The following is a 16,734-nucleotide window of genomic DNA, read 5'->3' on the forward strand; positions in this document are numbered from 1 at the left end:
CTTTTCAGCTGAATTTTGAAAAGACCGAAGATGCATCAAATGATAAAACTATAGTTTTATGATCATAAACCTCAAAACGTCCAAATTATGCCTTAAAATAATTTTAATTTCAAACATTTTCGAAGTTCAAAATGTAGATCACTGAGACCTACATTTACTATATACATTTTTTGAAATAACTTTTTATGTTTTGTACATGTAAAAGATAAGCAAAACAGAAAAAAAAACAAAAAGTACGTCAAGGTGACTTACTTTTAAGCAGACGTATTCCGAAGACTCAAGATGCATCAGCCGACAAAGTTTAATGAACATTAGGCCCTTAATGCCCAAATTGTGCCTTAAAATAATTTTGAAAAAGAATGTCCGAAAATTTGAGAGAAAAAAGTCACCTTGACACCCTTTTTATTAACTTGAGGTCTTAAAATTCAAGACAAGATTTCATAATCCTCGTCCTTACAGTAAGCAAAATATCAAAGTTTTAACATAATACATGACGCGTATAATCATTGTTGGCCAACTTGACTAACTTTTCAGAGGTTGCAGATAAGAATCTGAAAATGTTCACAACTTTACGACCCATTGACGACGAACGATGTCGGAGGAAACAAGATGGTAATAGTTCACCCGAGTGTCTCTGGTGACCCAGAAAGCTGTCCGATTCGTCTTTTTAGTCGGATACTTTTCTTTGTCGATATTTTCATACACAATATAATATTTTTAGTTCAGGAAATGGATGAAGATTGTTTATGGCAGCCCCCCCTTCCCAAAATAAAGAAAAGAAGAAGAAAATGATGTCTTTTAGTGTCTACCAAAAACATTTAAAACATCCATTTTACATGTTCATACTATAAGCACTTTGTAATATTATACCTTCATGTCAATTGGGTGCGTTTACTTACAGATAAATATATCATAATAATATTAAACATTCTCATATAAGTATGCTGAATATCGAAGCAACATCCTTCAACGTAGCAATAGTTAGCATTGTTTGACAACTGGTGATATTCGAAAAATATTGACTTTACAGAACTACTGCGCTCAAGGTTCACTGTAATATGCATTTGTACACAACAACGGTTTTCTTGGTGGTGAAAAATTTTAATGTTACACTCAACTACATGCAATATTTACATACTATTCATGAAACTGACAACAAGCAAGCGATTATTTATTTCATAACAATTCATTATCGTTGAATTATTCAGTCAAAACTTGATTTGAATGATATAAAAGAAATAAGGTGACCAATAATTAAAAAGGGAAAATGAGCAAATTGTTCTCGTCATTCATCGATCTTATTATTAACGGAAGCTTCTACAACATCATATACATGTAGTATCGAGCCCGATGTTAAAAAGAAAAACGACGTGATTGCAGCAGCATGAACCTAAAAAAACTTTCGTGTGAATGGTCATTTAAATAATGGTAAATCATTGATAAAACCAAAGTTGTGAAAATACATCAAAAGATTATTACAAGGTTTTTTTTTTACATATCAATCAAATACAATCATTATTATAAACCAAGACCCAAGCTCCTGGTAGAAGGATAAATCGTACGCCCAAAAGGGACCTCGGGTCCCCCGCAATCTCATAGTACGTCATTTTGCGTAAAAATAAAACATTTAGGAACTTTTCAGGCATTAAAGGCACAAAAAGCCTTTAATCGATATCAATACGGAGACCTCAAGTCACCTTATAAATTGATTGAATTTTATATATATAATAAACATTTTTCTTTGTCTGACTCCTAAATGATCATATTTATAACTTTCTACTTTCAGAAATATATTGACAGAAACGTGACAGTAATTAGGGGGACCAGGGGTCATCTTATACTGTACATCAGTATGGACCAGGGGTCACCTTGGTTGGTATACGTACATCAGTAGGGAGACCAGTGGTCACCTTATATTGATCATCATTAGAGGGATCATAGGTCGCCATTACATTTTCAATATATTGGTAATAATAAGGCGCCATAGGTTACCTTTTATTGCACTTCATTTCGGGGGGGGGGGGGGCTGAGGTCACCTTTTATTGTACATCAGTAGGGAGAACAGGGGACACATTATATTATACATCAGTAGGAGGACCAGAGGACACTTTATATTGAACATCATTAGAGAGATTATAGGTCAACTTACATTTTCTATATATTTTAAATTAATGCGGGCCATAGGTAAGCTTTTATTATTGCACATCATTAGGGGGCCTGAAGTCACCTTTTATTCTACGTCAGTAGGGAGAACAGAGGACGCCTTGTATTGTACATCAGTAGGGGGACCAGAGGAAACCTTTTATTGTACATGATTAGGGGTACCAGCGGTCACTTTACTTATTTTGTACATCAGAAGAGGGACCAGAGGTCACCTTTTATTGTATATCAGTATGGAGACACTAGAGGTCACCTTTTATTAAACATCATAAGGGGGTTTAGAGTTCACCTGATATTGTACATCAGAAGGGCGGCCAGATGTCACCTTATATTTTACATCAGTAGGGGGTCCAAAGGTCACCTTATATTGTACATCAGTAGGGGGACCAGAGATCACCTTATATTGTACATCAGATTGGAGACCAGAGGTCACCTTATTTTGTACATCATTACGGGGACCAGAGGTCACCTTTTATTATACATCAGAAGGGGGGCCGGAGGTTAACTTAAATTTTACAGCAGTAGGGAGACCTTATATTTAACATTATTAGGGGAACAAGAGGTCACCTTATAATTGTACATAATTAAAACTAATGATCACATTAATTTTGAACAACAATGAAGAAACCGGAAGACACGTTATATTTTACATTAATAAGAAGAACAGAGGTCACATTACATTGTAAGCCAAGAGGGAAACCAGAAGACACCTAATATTTTACATAAATATTCAGACCAAAAGACTCCTTATTTGGTCACCTGAATCAACTCATCTGACTTATTGCTATATGATTTTTCTGGTGTCATGTGCTATGCATTGTGCGATAATATTCAGCTTCTCCGTGCAATCTCCCTGTAGGTTGGGGCGAAACCACTACAATTGATGCAATCTTTAAAAATCTTCTTTACTCATTAACATTAAGCCGTAAAACTGTTGGCAATATTATCATACAAATTGACTCCTCTGCCCAAATTGTGAAATTCATTGTCCCAGGGTCAGAGGCTCTGGGGTTAGGACGTGGCTATAAAAATGATATTGTAAAATGCTTTTATTCTTTGAAAATATTCTCCTCTGCTCTGGGTTATTTAACAAACTAACTACATGCATAGTTATGATGAAAAAGGATGTCTTCTCCAAAGTTCTGAAATTCATGACCCAAGGGTCAGGGGCTCTGGTGTTAGGGTGGGGCTATAAAAGTTGTATAATTAAAATACATTAATTCCTTAAAAAATCTTCTCTGTTCCTCGCTATGAATTAAACTACATGTATCTACATTTGGTTATTGTTAACAAGGGATCCCCTTTCAGAATTATAAATTTCATGCAAGGCCCCTGGCTTATGATTACCATTTAGGGGTGGCGCTCTAATTTAGCCATATTAAGCATGCTTAGTATATAGTTATGATGAGCAACGGTGCTTTTATCAAAATGTTGTAAAGAATGTTCAGATGACCCACTTGCCTCTTATCGTATTCTTACAAGAGAACCTCTGCTATCCTGTTAATATGCATTTTATCTACAACCTCTAGTTCGCCCTTATTTTCTATTGAGAATTCTCTTAGTTAATACGAGTCTAGAATAGAATCGTTGATCGTTGATGTACAATATAAGGTGACCTTTGGTCCCCCTACTAATGTTAAACACAAGGTGACATCTGGTACACCTTCTGATGTAAAAGAGAAGGTTACCTTTGGTCCCCATACTGATATACAATATAAAGTGACCTCTAGTCACCGTACTGATGTACAATATATGGTGACCTCTTGTCCCCTTCATAATATACAATATAAGGTGACCTCTGATACCCCTACTAATGATAAATACAAGGTGACCTCTGGTGTAAAATTTAAGGTAACCTCTGATCCCCACTTCTGATGTACAATATATGGTTAACTCTGGTCCTCTAATGATGAACAATATATGTCGACTTTTTTACCCCAAATAATGTACATATAAGGCGATCTCTGGTATACCCTGGTCTCCTTATTGATGTATACATAAGGTGACATCTACATCTGCCCCCCCCCCCCTTATTGGACAAAATAAGGTGACCTCTGCCCCCCCCTCTTATGTTGCACATAAAAGTTAACTATTGATCCCCCTTATGATGACCTCTGGCCCCCCTAAATCTGCCCCCCCCCCGTCTATTGGACAAAATAAGGTGACCTCTGGTCCCCCTTAAGATATTCAGTATAAGGTGACCTCTGGTTCCTCAAATGATGCTCCATAAAAGGTTACCCCTGGTTCCCCTATTGATGTAAAATATAAGGTGACCTCTAGTCCCCTTATTAATGGTATTTACAAGTTGACCTCTAGTCCCCTCACTAATGGCATTTACAAGGTGACCTCTTGTCCCCGACTGATGTACAATAGAAGGTGACTTCTGGTCCGCCTACTGATGTAAAATATCAGGCGACCTCTGGTCCCCGACTGATGTACAATAGAAGGTGACTTTTGGTCCCCCTACTGATCTACAATACAAGGTGACCTCTGGTCCCCCTACTGATGTACAATAGAATTTGACTTCTGGCCCCCTACATATGTACAATATAAGGTGACCTCTGGTCCCCAACTGATGTACAATAGATGGTGACTTTTGTTCCCCATACTGATGTACAATATATGGTGACCTCTGGCCCATTTCTTATGTACAATATAAGGTGAGCTCTGGTCCTCCTGTTGATTTACAATATTATGTGACCTCTGGTCGCCCTACTTATGTACAATACATTGGCGGATCCAGAGGGGGGGGGTTCCGGGGGTTGGAATCCCCCTTTATTTTTTGCCAAGTGGAGAGAGAGAGAGAGAGATAGAGATGAAATGTTTTCCATGAATACATATTTGTAAGTCTACGCATCTATCTATTGAACTAGAGAGATTTTCACACATTTTGTAAGTTTCTTCCATTCACCTTCACTATTCCTTTTTTATGAGAGAATGGTAGAAAACGTTCTACTTATTTTCATATATCTTATGCATGTATATAATGTGTATCATTCGAGGTTTAATTTGATATTAGATTCCCATGATCTTTGGCTGTGTTGGGTATATATGTACCGTTTTTGATCATATCTTTTATGGGAACTAACATGAAACTCTTTGTTTTTAAACCAAACCCGCACCCATCCCCAAAAGTTTGTGGTTTTTTTTTCAATTTCTAAAAGAAAATTCTTTGTACTCCTCGGAAATGCTACAAATCCATTCAATTTAAAGGCTTCAGTAGTTTTTGAAATATGTTTCTTTGCTTTCAAAGAAAAAAAGGGACGTAAAACAAAGATATTATTTACCACAACCTTATACAGATCTGTCCATACGTGTATGTGAATCTTTGCTTGAGAGTGTGTAAGGGTGTGTTAGAGGGACACAACCCTGGTCCCCCCTTTCAAAAATTGCTGGATCCGCCCCTGCAATATAAGATGACCTCTGGTCCCCCTACTGATGTACAATACAAAGTGACCCCTCTTCATATAAACCTTCTGTTACCTCTGGTATCTGCAACGCAGGGTCGTATCTCACAAACTGTAGTATATGAATGAGAGAAAAGTAATCTTATGTTGTACATTTTTACGATGTCACTGAAAGTTTTACGTAGGCAATAATTTAAAGTCATGGTATGTGTAGAGAGTAGAATTGTTTTTCAAATCTACTCCAACAATCTTTGCGACCCTAATTTTATGAGAGGGAAACTTGTACATCTTCTTTGTAAGATAAATAAAAGCTGAGGTTTGCTAAAAAGTGTTAAACTGATGAAGTAGTCTCTTGAGACATGACCTCATAAGGAAGACAAAAGACACATAAAAGAATCTATTTATAAATAATTATTCCATTATATTAAAGGATCGGTGAAAAGTTTGCGAGAGCCTCGTCATCGCGAATATTTATCGCCGCGAACCGGTCCTTAAAGTATATGTATCTATTAACAACAGATCCAATAGACTAAATCGCGCAAATTAATCTTCGCGAACTGGTTTATCTCTGGTTATTCGCGAAATAAAGTCGTCTCGAATAAAAGTTGGTTTACAGTACTGAAATTGTTATTTTCCAAGTTTGTACAAAAAGGGGGACGGAGGGGGTACATCTTCTGGGATTTTAAATAAAGTATTTCTTTTCTCTGTTAGCCTGTAGACTGTCTGTAGAATCTTTATGTAGTGTTCCCTATAAGTTTAATTCCGTGCTTGAGCTGGTTTTATCTATTACTTCTATAAAAATGAAATAATATATATTTACTGTTTGTCATGTTCAAGATAGAGCTTTGTGATTCTTCCTGTTGCTTTATAGATCATTGTCACTTCAATTTCTGTACCACTGAAAGACATCTTTACTTCTATTTCACTAGCACTTAAGGCATTTTGGTCTTCAAACTTCAGAGATTTACCACCTAGATAAAAGCATCCCTCATCAGTAGTGTACATCGGATTTTTCTTCAAAGATGCATATACCTCAACTTTAACACTGCGTGAATATTTACTTTTTGTATATGTTTTAGCTGATTGGTTTTTCCCAACAACAAGTGTGTCACCAATAGTCACATGACGGTGAAATACATTTCTGCACCACATTTCACCCTCATCAAATATTTTGTAGTCTTCACGATGTATTTTATCAATGAACAGAATCCGGCATTTAACACCGTAGGTGTACTTTGCTTTTCTTTCAGTTATCAAACTTGGATTATGACCAAATATGACAGCACCTTTTAGGACAGACAGTCCTGCCTCTTTTGGTACAAGTAACCTCTTTTGGGGAAACGAACTTACAAGAGCATCTTGCAGGATAAATGATTCTGCATATCCTCCAACGAGTAGAATAAGACCAACATCGTTTAAGTTTGGGTCTTCAAAGATTTCTTTTAAGTGACCGACAATCTGAGAAATAGAATTATCGTAAAATGTTCTAAAATAATCACCATTTATGCGAATTCGTTCCTCGGATATTTTTGCATATTTTTCTAAGCCACTTGTTATAATTGCATCATTTGACAAGCTCATCTCAGTATATTCTTCATATACGGTCAATAAAGATTCGGGAAGATTGAATGATACTTTATCTGTTGTTGATGAAAAGGACCTTTTCTTGGTTTCGAATTCTCTGGACAACTCCAACGCGTCTTCTGGATATTCTTCTTTAAATTTGTCCATTACTTCTTTTCCTACCACTTTTTCATAAAATATTTCCATCTCTTCATCCACTTTCGTACCTCCCCAGTCCCCTCCAGAAGCTTTGTATAATTCTCGTAAATGGCCCGTGTTGTCAATCATTTGATGCACCGTAATGTCCACGGTTCCACCTTAGAAAATTTATACAAATTTGTGAAAAAGAACATTTTCCAAAAAAAAACTTCGTTAAAAAACAAAACCATATAAATCATGGAGAAATTTAATTGAGCAAAGTATATTCTTTTTAACGTATAAAGCCTGAAAGGGGAACAGTTAACGTGCAGAAATTCAATGAAAATGGCATGCTTTTCAGTTAATGGAAAGCCAGTTAAGTCGATTATATTTTTTAATTATAGAGACAAGGTAATGAACATCTGAATTGTAGTTTGCCAAAATATTAAAGGCACTAATAGTTAAGAATCTACTTCGTTTCTGATGAAATAAATCAAATACATAAAAATCGCATCTTATCATACTATTGGTTAAAAATTTATTATCGAAACAAGTGCCTGTGGTCGCGATCGTACGAGACCGTATAAACCGAGTATCCGTATCGCTGTAAGTGCTTGCACAAAAGATCTCTCCCTACTCAATGGCCCTGAGTGCTGAGCATAGAACAAAAAAATTGCAGCTCTCCACCGGGATGTGGTGGCGTCTCCATACGAGTGAAAAATTCTCGAAAGGAACGTTGAAAAATATAAAATCAATCAATCTAAATAAAATATAGCCTATGATGTTTGACCTTTTGACCTTAATTATGAAGTTTGAACAATTTTTCAAAAACTCTAATTTTGATCATACCTTTGAAAAGAAAACAGAAAGGTATTTTAAAATTCACATGTATCTACACTGTGACAAGACCTTTCTAAATATACTATGATTTTTTACCCATGACCTTAAACTTGACGTTCGACATAATTTCCGAGCAAGATATGATTTCCTACCTCTTGACTTTGACCTTCATGTTTGAAACTAATTTTTAAAAAGGTTAAATGTCTTGAATGACATTAGGGTGGTTATATTTGACACAATGCGCAATATGCAATAGATATAATTGCATATCACCCACAAAGACACCGAAAGCAGGGGACCACAAACCCTTGAATCTGCTTGTTTTGCCTATGTATTGATATGTAATAACCTTTCCTGTGCCACTATTTCCAATGCCGTATTACATAACAGAGTGATGCATGACAACTCAGTGTGTTTCTGTATAATCTTGCTTTTGAGTTGCTTGTATTTTGATTAACTAATAATGTCACTGTATCTAACTGTTACAGCATGGACAATATAGAATAAACTGAAAGTTAAAGAATCGTTCAATTTAACTTTTCTTACCTCCGGCATCACAAACTAGGTATTTCATCCCATTGACCATTTTGATCTCTCCAACTTGATCTTTAATCGACACCAAATTGCTGTACAGTGCTGCAGCTTCTGGCTCTAGTGCTATGACTAATTTTTCATCTTCAATTCCTGCCTAAAATACACACGATACAATCTATATTTTAAAAATATTTCTAATGGTTATATAATATTTTACGTCACTGATAAAATATTTTTAATGATTTTTTCCCTTATTTTAATTTAAAGCTACGATATTTTAAAGGAAAAAACAACCTTAGCTACCTTAGAAATTAAAACTATGTAATTGCATAATCGTATATCATACCTGAAAGGCACATTTTCGCATGAAAGATTTGGAAGCATCTGTCCAAATTGCAGGAACAGTGATGACCCATCTTAAGGCGTAGGAATGTATATTGAGGTTTATGAAGTGAACATCGTTCAACATTTCGTTTCGTAAGTAACGTATTATTGATGAGAACACCAGAACTGCAGGAAGAGTCTTGTTGTCCGATGATTTCAGCAGAAAGTCATCTGTTATAGTCTACAAAATATGTAGATCATGATCATTTGCGGAGAACACGATTAAAGAAAGTGTCCATATAATATTTATCTTTCCAAAATCATCTCTTCTCTTCTAAGATTTGTTATTTTATCATTTTGGTTTTGATACGTTGATTTATGATATTATTGAACCATAGTTAACAATACTGAACTAGAATGATACTTTCTTGTATATCTTTGTTCTAAATTATCTCTTTGCAAACGCAAACTTAGTCAGAAGATTTTACGTTTGACACGAAGTTGTTGTCCATATGCAGAATGTCTAAATATCAGATTATGTTTAATTATACAAAGTTCAGCGGTTTCATCCACGCTGTCAAAATACAACACTTTATAAAAACACGATCTTAACTTTTAAACGTTTCTTAGGACATACCTATAGGGAGTTGTGGTATAAAATGTCATTGCAAAAGTTCTATGTTTTACATTCTGTAGATATCGCGTGTAAACGAAAATATATAACATACAGAATATTTGAATTTATGACCTTGACCTTTGACCATTCAATAGCAATAGTAGTCTTCCTTAGGCTACAGGAAACTGTGAAAATTTTCATTGCAAAATCACAAAAGGCTTCTCGATGTATCGTACTTGCCGGTGGAGAGCTGCAAATTATGTCCTATGCTCGGCGGCCATTGATCAGGGAAGGATCTTTTTCGTTCCAGTACCTACTGCGACACGGAACCTCAGTTTATACGGTCTCATCCGAAGAACGTCCCACAGTGGGATTCGAACCCGAGACGTAAGGGTGAACTCCTTACTTCGCCACTCTAGTGCAGACTCACTAACCACTGCGCCACGCGTGGAAACAAAAGTGTAATAAAAAACAGCCAGACGGATGGAGGGACGGATGGACAGATCTAGAGTGACAGGAATTAATATCCCCAACTTTCAGTGGATGACAATAAGAAATGACTAATTCTGAAAAAGGAAGTTTAAGGGACCAAATATAGATAATTCAAACACGATCTCTTTGAATGTGTAATAAACCTGCTAGACTTTAAGTGATGTTTTCATCCAGTATTAAAAATCAAGAATTCTTTTATTCTGCTTGAAAGCAATGAGTATTTATATAGCAGAGTCGGCTGGTAAATCTGTCAGCTTAATCACAGAAGAGTCTTTTGTATGAAAAAAAGTATACCAAAAAATATTAATTTTGGTCAGTCTGTTTGCTCTCTAACTGTTTCTCCGGACTCGTTCTATCTGTCTGTATTTCTGTCTGTCTGTAACACTTTCTTTTCCAAACGATATTTAGAGAGGCCTTTAAGCTTTTGTAATTAAAATCTACATAATAACTTCCTATGGCATAAGAAAAATCCCTATTGATTTTGAATTCAAAAGGTGAAAGATAAGGTCATTTATACAGAACTCACAGTTGTCTGTTGTCAGTGTTATCACTTTTGTTTCTACGTGATATCTCGAGAAGCATACGAGATTTGCAAAGACATTTCATGTCACAAGTTATTATGGTCTAAGGAAGACCTCTATTGAATTTGATGTCAAAAGGTCATGGGCCAAGGCAGTAAATTCATAGACTCTGTACGTGTGTATGTAAAACTTCATTTCCAGTGTCCAACCCTATCGAACACCCCCCTCCAAGGTCAGACCATTCTCTTCCCTTTTCCTTCAGGGAACGCAGATTCTCTGCATTAGCCTGTTTTCTTACAAATGCCTCACAGACAACACGCATTTAATATGCAAATGGTCTATTCAAAAACAAATATTTTTTTAAAGAATACAAGATTTGATAACATTTTGATGAATGGTAAAAACAAAGGTGCACTTTTTAAAGCCGAAAAAAAGATCAAGAATAAACAAAAGGTCGGCTAGTCACAACGCTCACCGAAATAACGTTAGTCATGCTGTTCTTCATCAGATTTCCCCACTTGTAATACTTATTGTGGCCCATGACCTGGACAATAGGTAATACCTATTGTGGCCCATGATCTGGACAATCTATTATAATATACACTACCTTCTACGTAAGATTCAGCTTTGCTGACCAAGTGGTTCTTAAGAAGAAGATTTAAAAGATTGTTTCTCGTATTTATTTTAATGAAAAAATTTGATTCCCTATTGAGGGCCCGCCCTGAGCCCGTTGATCATGATTTAGACGATCTAGAATTTTCACTACCCTAGGCTGCATCCACATAAGTTTCAGCTTTCCTGGCCCAATGCTTCGTGACAAGATTCCTTACTATAAATTCAATGTTAACTTTGATTCCTATTGGGTCCCTACTCTACTCCGACGGTCAGGATTTAAACAATTTAGAATTTACCCTAGCCCAGGATGCATCCATGTAAGTTTCAGCTTTCCTCGACGAGTGTTTCTTAACAAGAATATTTTAAAGATTATTCCTCTATTACAATGTAAAACATTGAATCCCGTTTGGGGCCAAATCCTAAGTTCCTTGGTCATGATTTGGACAATTTATAATCTACAATATCTAAGAATGCGTCTCCATAAGTTTCCGATTTCCTGGCCCAGTTGTTCTTGAGGTTTTTTTTTTTTTTTTTTTTTTAAATCCAATATATTTCATAAAGAAAAATTTGGATTCCCCATTTAATGCCCCGCCCTGGTTATGATTTCAACAATTTAAAATGTACACTACCCCAGTATGCTTCACCGTAGGTTTTAACCTTTCTGGTCCAGTAGTTTTAAAGAAGAAAAATATTTTTTAATAAACCCCCTATTTTGTCTTTTCTTGATTATCTTCCCTTGTAAAGGGATTGACTACATCTTTTATTTTTGCGATCAAAACTTCCCTTCACCCAAGGATACTGTGTACCAAGTCTGATCAAAATTGGCCCAGTAGTTCTTCAGAATTTGAAAATGTAAAATGATTTTGGATGGAAGGACAGACGGACGGACGATGGACAACAAGTGATCAGAAAAGCTCATTTGAGCTTTCAGCTCATGTGATATAAAATTTGGAATCCAAGAAAAGGTGGTCATTTTATCATGGTTAGGAGAAGCAAGGGCTCCAATGCTTTTTTTTTATTAGTTTAATGTATTTAAAGAGGGACATTGAAAGATGTACATACATCAAAATGATTGATTGTATATTGTTTAACTTCCCTATCGAGAAATTTTCACTCATATGAAGACGCTACCACTTGACGGGGAGAGCTGCAAATTTTGTGCTATACTCGCCACTGATGGCCATCGAGCAGGGGGGGGGGTATCTTTTTCGTGTCAACACCTACTGCGACACGGGACCTCGGTTTTAAGGTCTCAGCCGAAAGACCAGACCGGTCTCCACGTCCCACAGTGGTACATGTATTTGAACCCGCGACGTAAGGATGAACTCCTTACTTCGCGATTATAGAGCAGACGCTCTACCCACTGCGCCTTGCGGGTGACAACATTAAAACGAAGGATAGCAATTGTTTCTTCTATGTTTGGATTGCACTAAGGGAAGTTAAAGTGATTTCCTGCAAAGAAAGTCTACATATCTTTGACCAGGGTATAGTTTCCTTTACTTCACAACACAGTTGCAAGTAAGCTAAGAAAAAAAATATCTTTTAGAAGAAACGAAAGTATACAGAACTCTTCCATCGCTCAGGCATTGTGAGATCTTTTATTCCCAAGACACACAAAAACAATCAAAGGTAGATTTTACGAGATATCAGATATGTAATAGGAAATGATTTTCATTGGGCATCCCTAAAGATGAGTATGAAGTTTTCTTTACATGAATACCAAAACCTATAATGTATTAAGGGTACAGGGAATGACTTAAGAGAACGAAAATACTCTGTTTTAAGACTATGTATTATACGCAGCTTTTCTTTCTTAGATGCACCGTTCACGGTAGCCTAATGGAAGAGCGTTCGCTTCGAGATCGGGAGGCCCGGGTTCGATTCTCGTTTGCGGCGCCGCGTCAAACCTAAGACGTAAAAATAGGTAGCGACTGTTACTTCGCCAAGCGCTCGATATCAGAAGTGAAAGTCACGGGTCTTTCGGATATGACCTTAAAAACGTCTGTCCCGTGTAACAGTAGGCACTGGCACGATAAAGAACCCTCACTGCTCAATGGCCCTGAGTGCCGAGTATAGGTATAAATTTGAAGCCCTTCACCGGCATACGGTGACGTCTCCATATAAAAGAAAAATTCTCGAGAGGGACGTTAAACAATATACAATCAATCAATCAATCTTTCTTAGATGCCATTTTGCATTATTTATTGAAAGACTCTCGTAGTTTCATGACATTATACGTTCTGTACAAATAAATTGCTTAGTAAGGAAATCTTTTTGAAAATTTATAACTTTAAATGCATTTGCTTTCAGGCTGACATGCGGATGGGACTAATTCTTAACAGGTCAAATATCTTTGACGACGCTGAGAAAATAAAGAAAGATCATATGAGCTTGATTGATTGATTGTATATTGTTTAACGTCCCTCTCGAGAATGTTTCACTCATATGGAGACGCCACCACTTGCCGGTGAAGAGCTGCAAATTTTGTCCTATACTCGGCACTACGGGCCATTGAGCAGGGAGATATTTTTTTCGTGTCAACACCTACTGCGACACGGGACCTCGGTTTATACGGTCTCATCCGAAGGACCGGTCTCCACGTCCCACAGTGGTATTCGAACCCGCGACGCAAGGATTGACTCCTTACTTCGCGACTCTAGAACACACGCTCTAACCATTGCGCCACGCGGGCGACCATATGAGCTTGAAACAAACCGCTTTGTGTCGAATACAGGTGTAAATTTGAAAACTTACATTGAAAGAAATTAAATTTGTATAATTACCACTTTTTTGTACAACTTCATTTTGAACCTTCTAAAAAAATACCAGTCTTTATGCTCATCATTCTCTGAGAGAGAAACGAATTCGTCCTCTGCTTCATACCCAAATGAATGAAATTTTTTCTTTGGAGTAAACAACGCACAAGTTGGAACTTTAAGTGATTGAAGTTGTCCTGAGGTTGCTGTCCAGGTTCTTTTATGAATTGTTGCTGGATCGTCAAGATAATTGTGCTTAGTCGAAAAAGCATAACCTGAGTAAGTTGTTCCAAAGTCCATTGCACCAACAATCAAATAGTCACCAGGGCTCGCTTTGAAACTAAAAATGGTACAAACAGTTAAACAGAATATTATTGGCACATAAATATATGACAAACATTCCACGAAAGATATACAAAGGCTTATTCAAATGTTTTCTTACAACTACTATAACTTTTTTTTCAGCAGAAAGTCACACCCAAATTTTATCTCATAGATCTTTCAGACATACCTATTAAATTATGATTTCAGTATTGAAAGAGTGATAATAGCTATTTCGTAAGTTCTGTGGTCGATACAATGACCTTGTCAGCAAATACAATTTATCATTGAGTCTAATACTGACTGACGTTTTTCATACTACATGTAATTGTTAGTCCATTATTTACACACTGAATTCTCGACGGATTTTTCCTGATCATGACAAGGAGCAAACGGTAGGTGTGACCGGTCAACAGGGAATGCTCACTCCTCCATGGCACCTGATCTAACCTCTGATGTTCCAGAGGTCCGTGTTTGCTCTGCTCTTATTTTGTATTGTTTTATGGCCTTGGAGATTGGATACTGTTTGTTATCTTCATATCTTTAATAATTACTTGAGCGGTCTTTATGTGACTTCCTTACAATAATTACCTGAGCGGTCTTTAAGTGACTTACTAACAATAATTACCTGAGCGGCAGAGTTTCCGAAGACCAAATATTTGTATCAGTCATTCGGACTGATGACTTAATGCGTTCTACCAGTCCTAGGCATATTCTATCAGTCCGAATAAATTTGATTTGATTATTTCATTTTTTTTTTATGGAATTTTTCAAAGAAAATGAAAAAAAAAAATATTTCAAAATAAGATGGTTCAAGTATAAAAATTTGCTATGAGTGAAGCAATCATACGAATATCTAATAACTTATGTGAAGGGAAATCATATACACATTTAATTAATTTATTTTTTCTTTAACTAAAGAATTGTGTTTGATAAAAATAACTATTAAATGAATAAATATCTAATAATTTCTTTGTTTCATGACGTGATCAATCAAGTGGTTTGCGTTTATGTATAAAAAGGTCACAAATGGGAGGACATGACAGTAGGGACTTTTTTTTACAATAACCCAAGATGGATTGTACCTTGTGTTTATCGAAGACTTCTCAGTGTAGCCAGAGGAAATGTTTATCAGACTTGCATTGATCGCTGACCCAGTGAATGCAACTTCCAATCTTATCTCACCTATTTCTTTTTCATGTTTAGGGAATTTTAGAGCAACACTTCCAAGATAAAAACAACCTTTGTCATTCACATAATTTGGATTTGCCATTTTGGAACCGTAGAAGTAGATGGATATACTTTTGGAACCAGGATCCGGTTTGTACTTTCTGAAGAGTTGTGTTCTTCCTATCTTCAAAGTCTGGCCGATCTCTATTAGACGATCAAATTTGCCGCTACTTAAAGGGATTTCCTTTGCTGAAAATCTTTGTTCGTTGTACACTTCTACACACCCATACGTGAGTTTGGCAATGTTTTGTCGAATAATAGAAGGATCGTGACCATAAATTGCTGCACCTATCAATACCGAGAGCATTGGATTTTCAGGAGTTGTAATTCTATGGTTTCGAAACTCTTTCTTTATAGCATCTATAAGGAACGCTGACTCAGAGAATCCACCAACAAGTAGAACTAAATCTACTTGTTGGACACCCGGGTGCGTCAAAACTCTTCGCAAATTACTGTATATACTGTGTTTGACAGGGTGAAAAAAATTTGTACACATAGATGCACAAACTTTAAGTTTGTTTCCATAGCAAGAAATTCGGCTGTTGTACATTCTTGCAACAGATTTGATCAAATCTTGAACCGTTTCTTTTCGAATAGCATCAACCATTTCAAATAATGATGGAGGAAGCCGAAAACTAACTGTTTTCCGGCTTGTGTCGATGAAGCGTGACTGAATATCAAAATCCTTTCGCATTTCTAAGAATTCTGTTGGCTCTTTTGATTTGAAGGATTGCATGGTATCTTCCCCGAAAAGTTCCTCTAAAAATTTGTAGAATTCTTTGAACAAGAAGGAACCATCCCAGTCCCTGCCCGTTGTTGAATACTTTTCCTTTATCTGCCCGTTACTAAGCACTTCAAAAACTGTCAAGTTCATTGTTCCACCTAAAGAGGTAGATCAAATCGATAATTTAAATGAAGCATTTATAAGCTTATAGCAAAAATTAAAAAGCATATTGTAATTGCACCTTTTATATATTTAGAATTTGAGATTGTTGTGTAGAAGTTTAAAAATCTCTTTACCCAAAAAAAATGTGTTAATCGTGTATGTTCTATAATGAATAAGATTTTTTTTTTCATTGTCCCTGAGAGTTCAGGCATAAACGGACCCGACATGAATAAAGTATATTAAAATGATCTACATAAGAAAGTTACTAAATACACCTATGGGAAATTGTGTGCATCATTATATAGCTTTTCAATTTCTTTATATGAGATAC

The 16,734-nt window shown here is 36.2% G+C and overlaps 1 protein-coding gene across 1 annotated transcript; it reads right to left on the reverse strand.

Annotated features, from left to right (window-relative positions):
• Positions 1-6,383: 6,383 nt before the first annotated feature.
• Positions 6,384-16,391, reverse strand: LOC134270653 (heat shock 70 kDa protein 12A-like). Its single transcript, XM_062752890.1, has 5 exons — positions 15,373-16,391; positions 13,994-14,306; positions 8,989-9,207; positions 8,655-8,796; positions 6,384-7,447 (listed from the first exon to the last, which is right to left on the reverse strand). The coding sequence occupies exons 1-5, from the start codon at positions 16,389-16,391 to the stop codon at positions 6,384-6,386; spliced, it is 2,757 nt and encodes a 918-aa protein (XP_062608874.1).
• Between the last annotated feature and the right edge of the window lie 343 nt (positions 16,392-16,734).

Source organism: Saccostrea cucullata, unplaced genomic scaffold, assembly GCF_032062105.1.
Source record: "Saccostrea cucullata isolate Sc308-1 unplaced genomic scaffold, CSIRO_AGI_Scuc_v1 ctg468, whole genome shotgun sequence".
Taxonomy (NCBI): domain Eukaryota; kingdom Metazoa; phylum Mollusca; class Bivalvia; order Ostreida; family Ostreidae; genus Saccostrea; species Saccostrea cuccullata.

Excerpts from the sequence above, each read along its gene's own strand:
- LOC134270653 (XM_062752890.1), bottom strand. The coding sequence starts at position 16,391 with ATGAACTTGACAGTTTTTGAAGTGCTTAGTAACGGGCAGATAAAGGAA. Across the intron at positions 14,307-15,372 it reads AAGTCTTCGATAAACACAAG|TTTCAAAGCGAGCCCTGGTG; the intron begins GTACAATCCATC and ends TACCATTTTTAG. Across the intron at positions 7,448-8,654 it reads CCTAGTTTGTGATGCCGGAG|GTGGAACCGTGGACATTACG; the intron begins GTAAGAAAAGTT and ends AAATTTTCTAAG.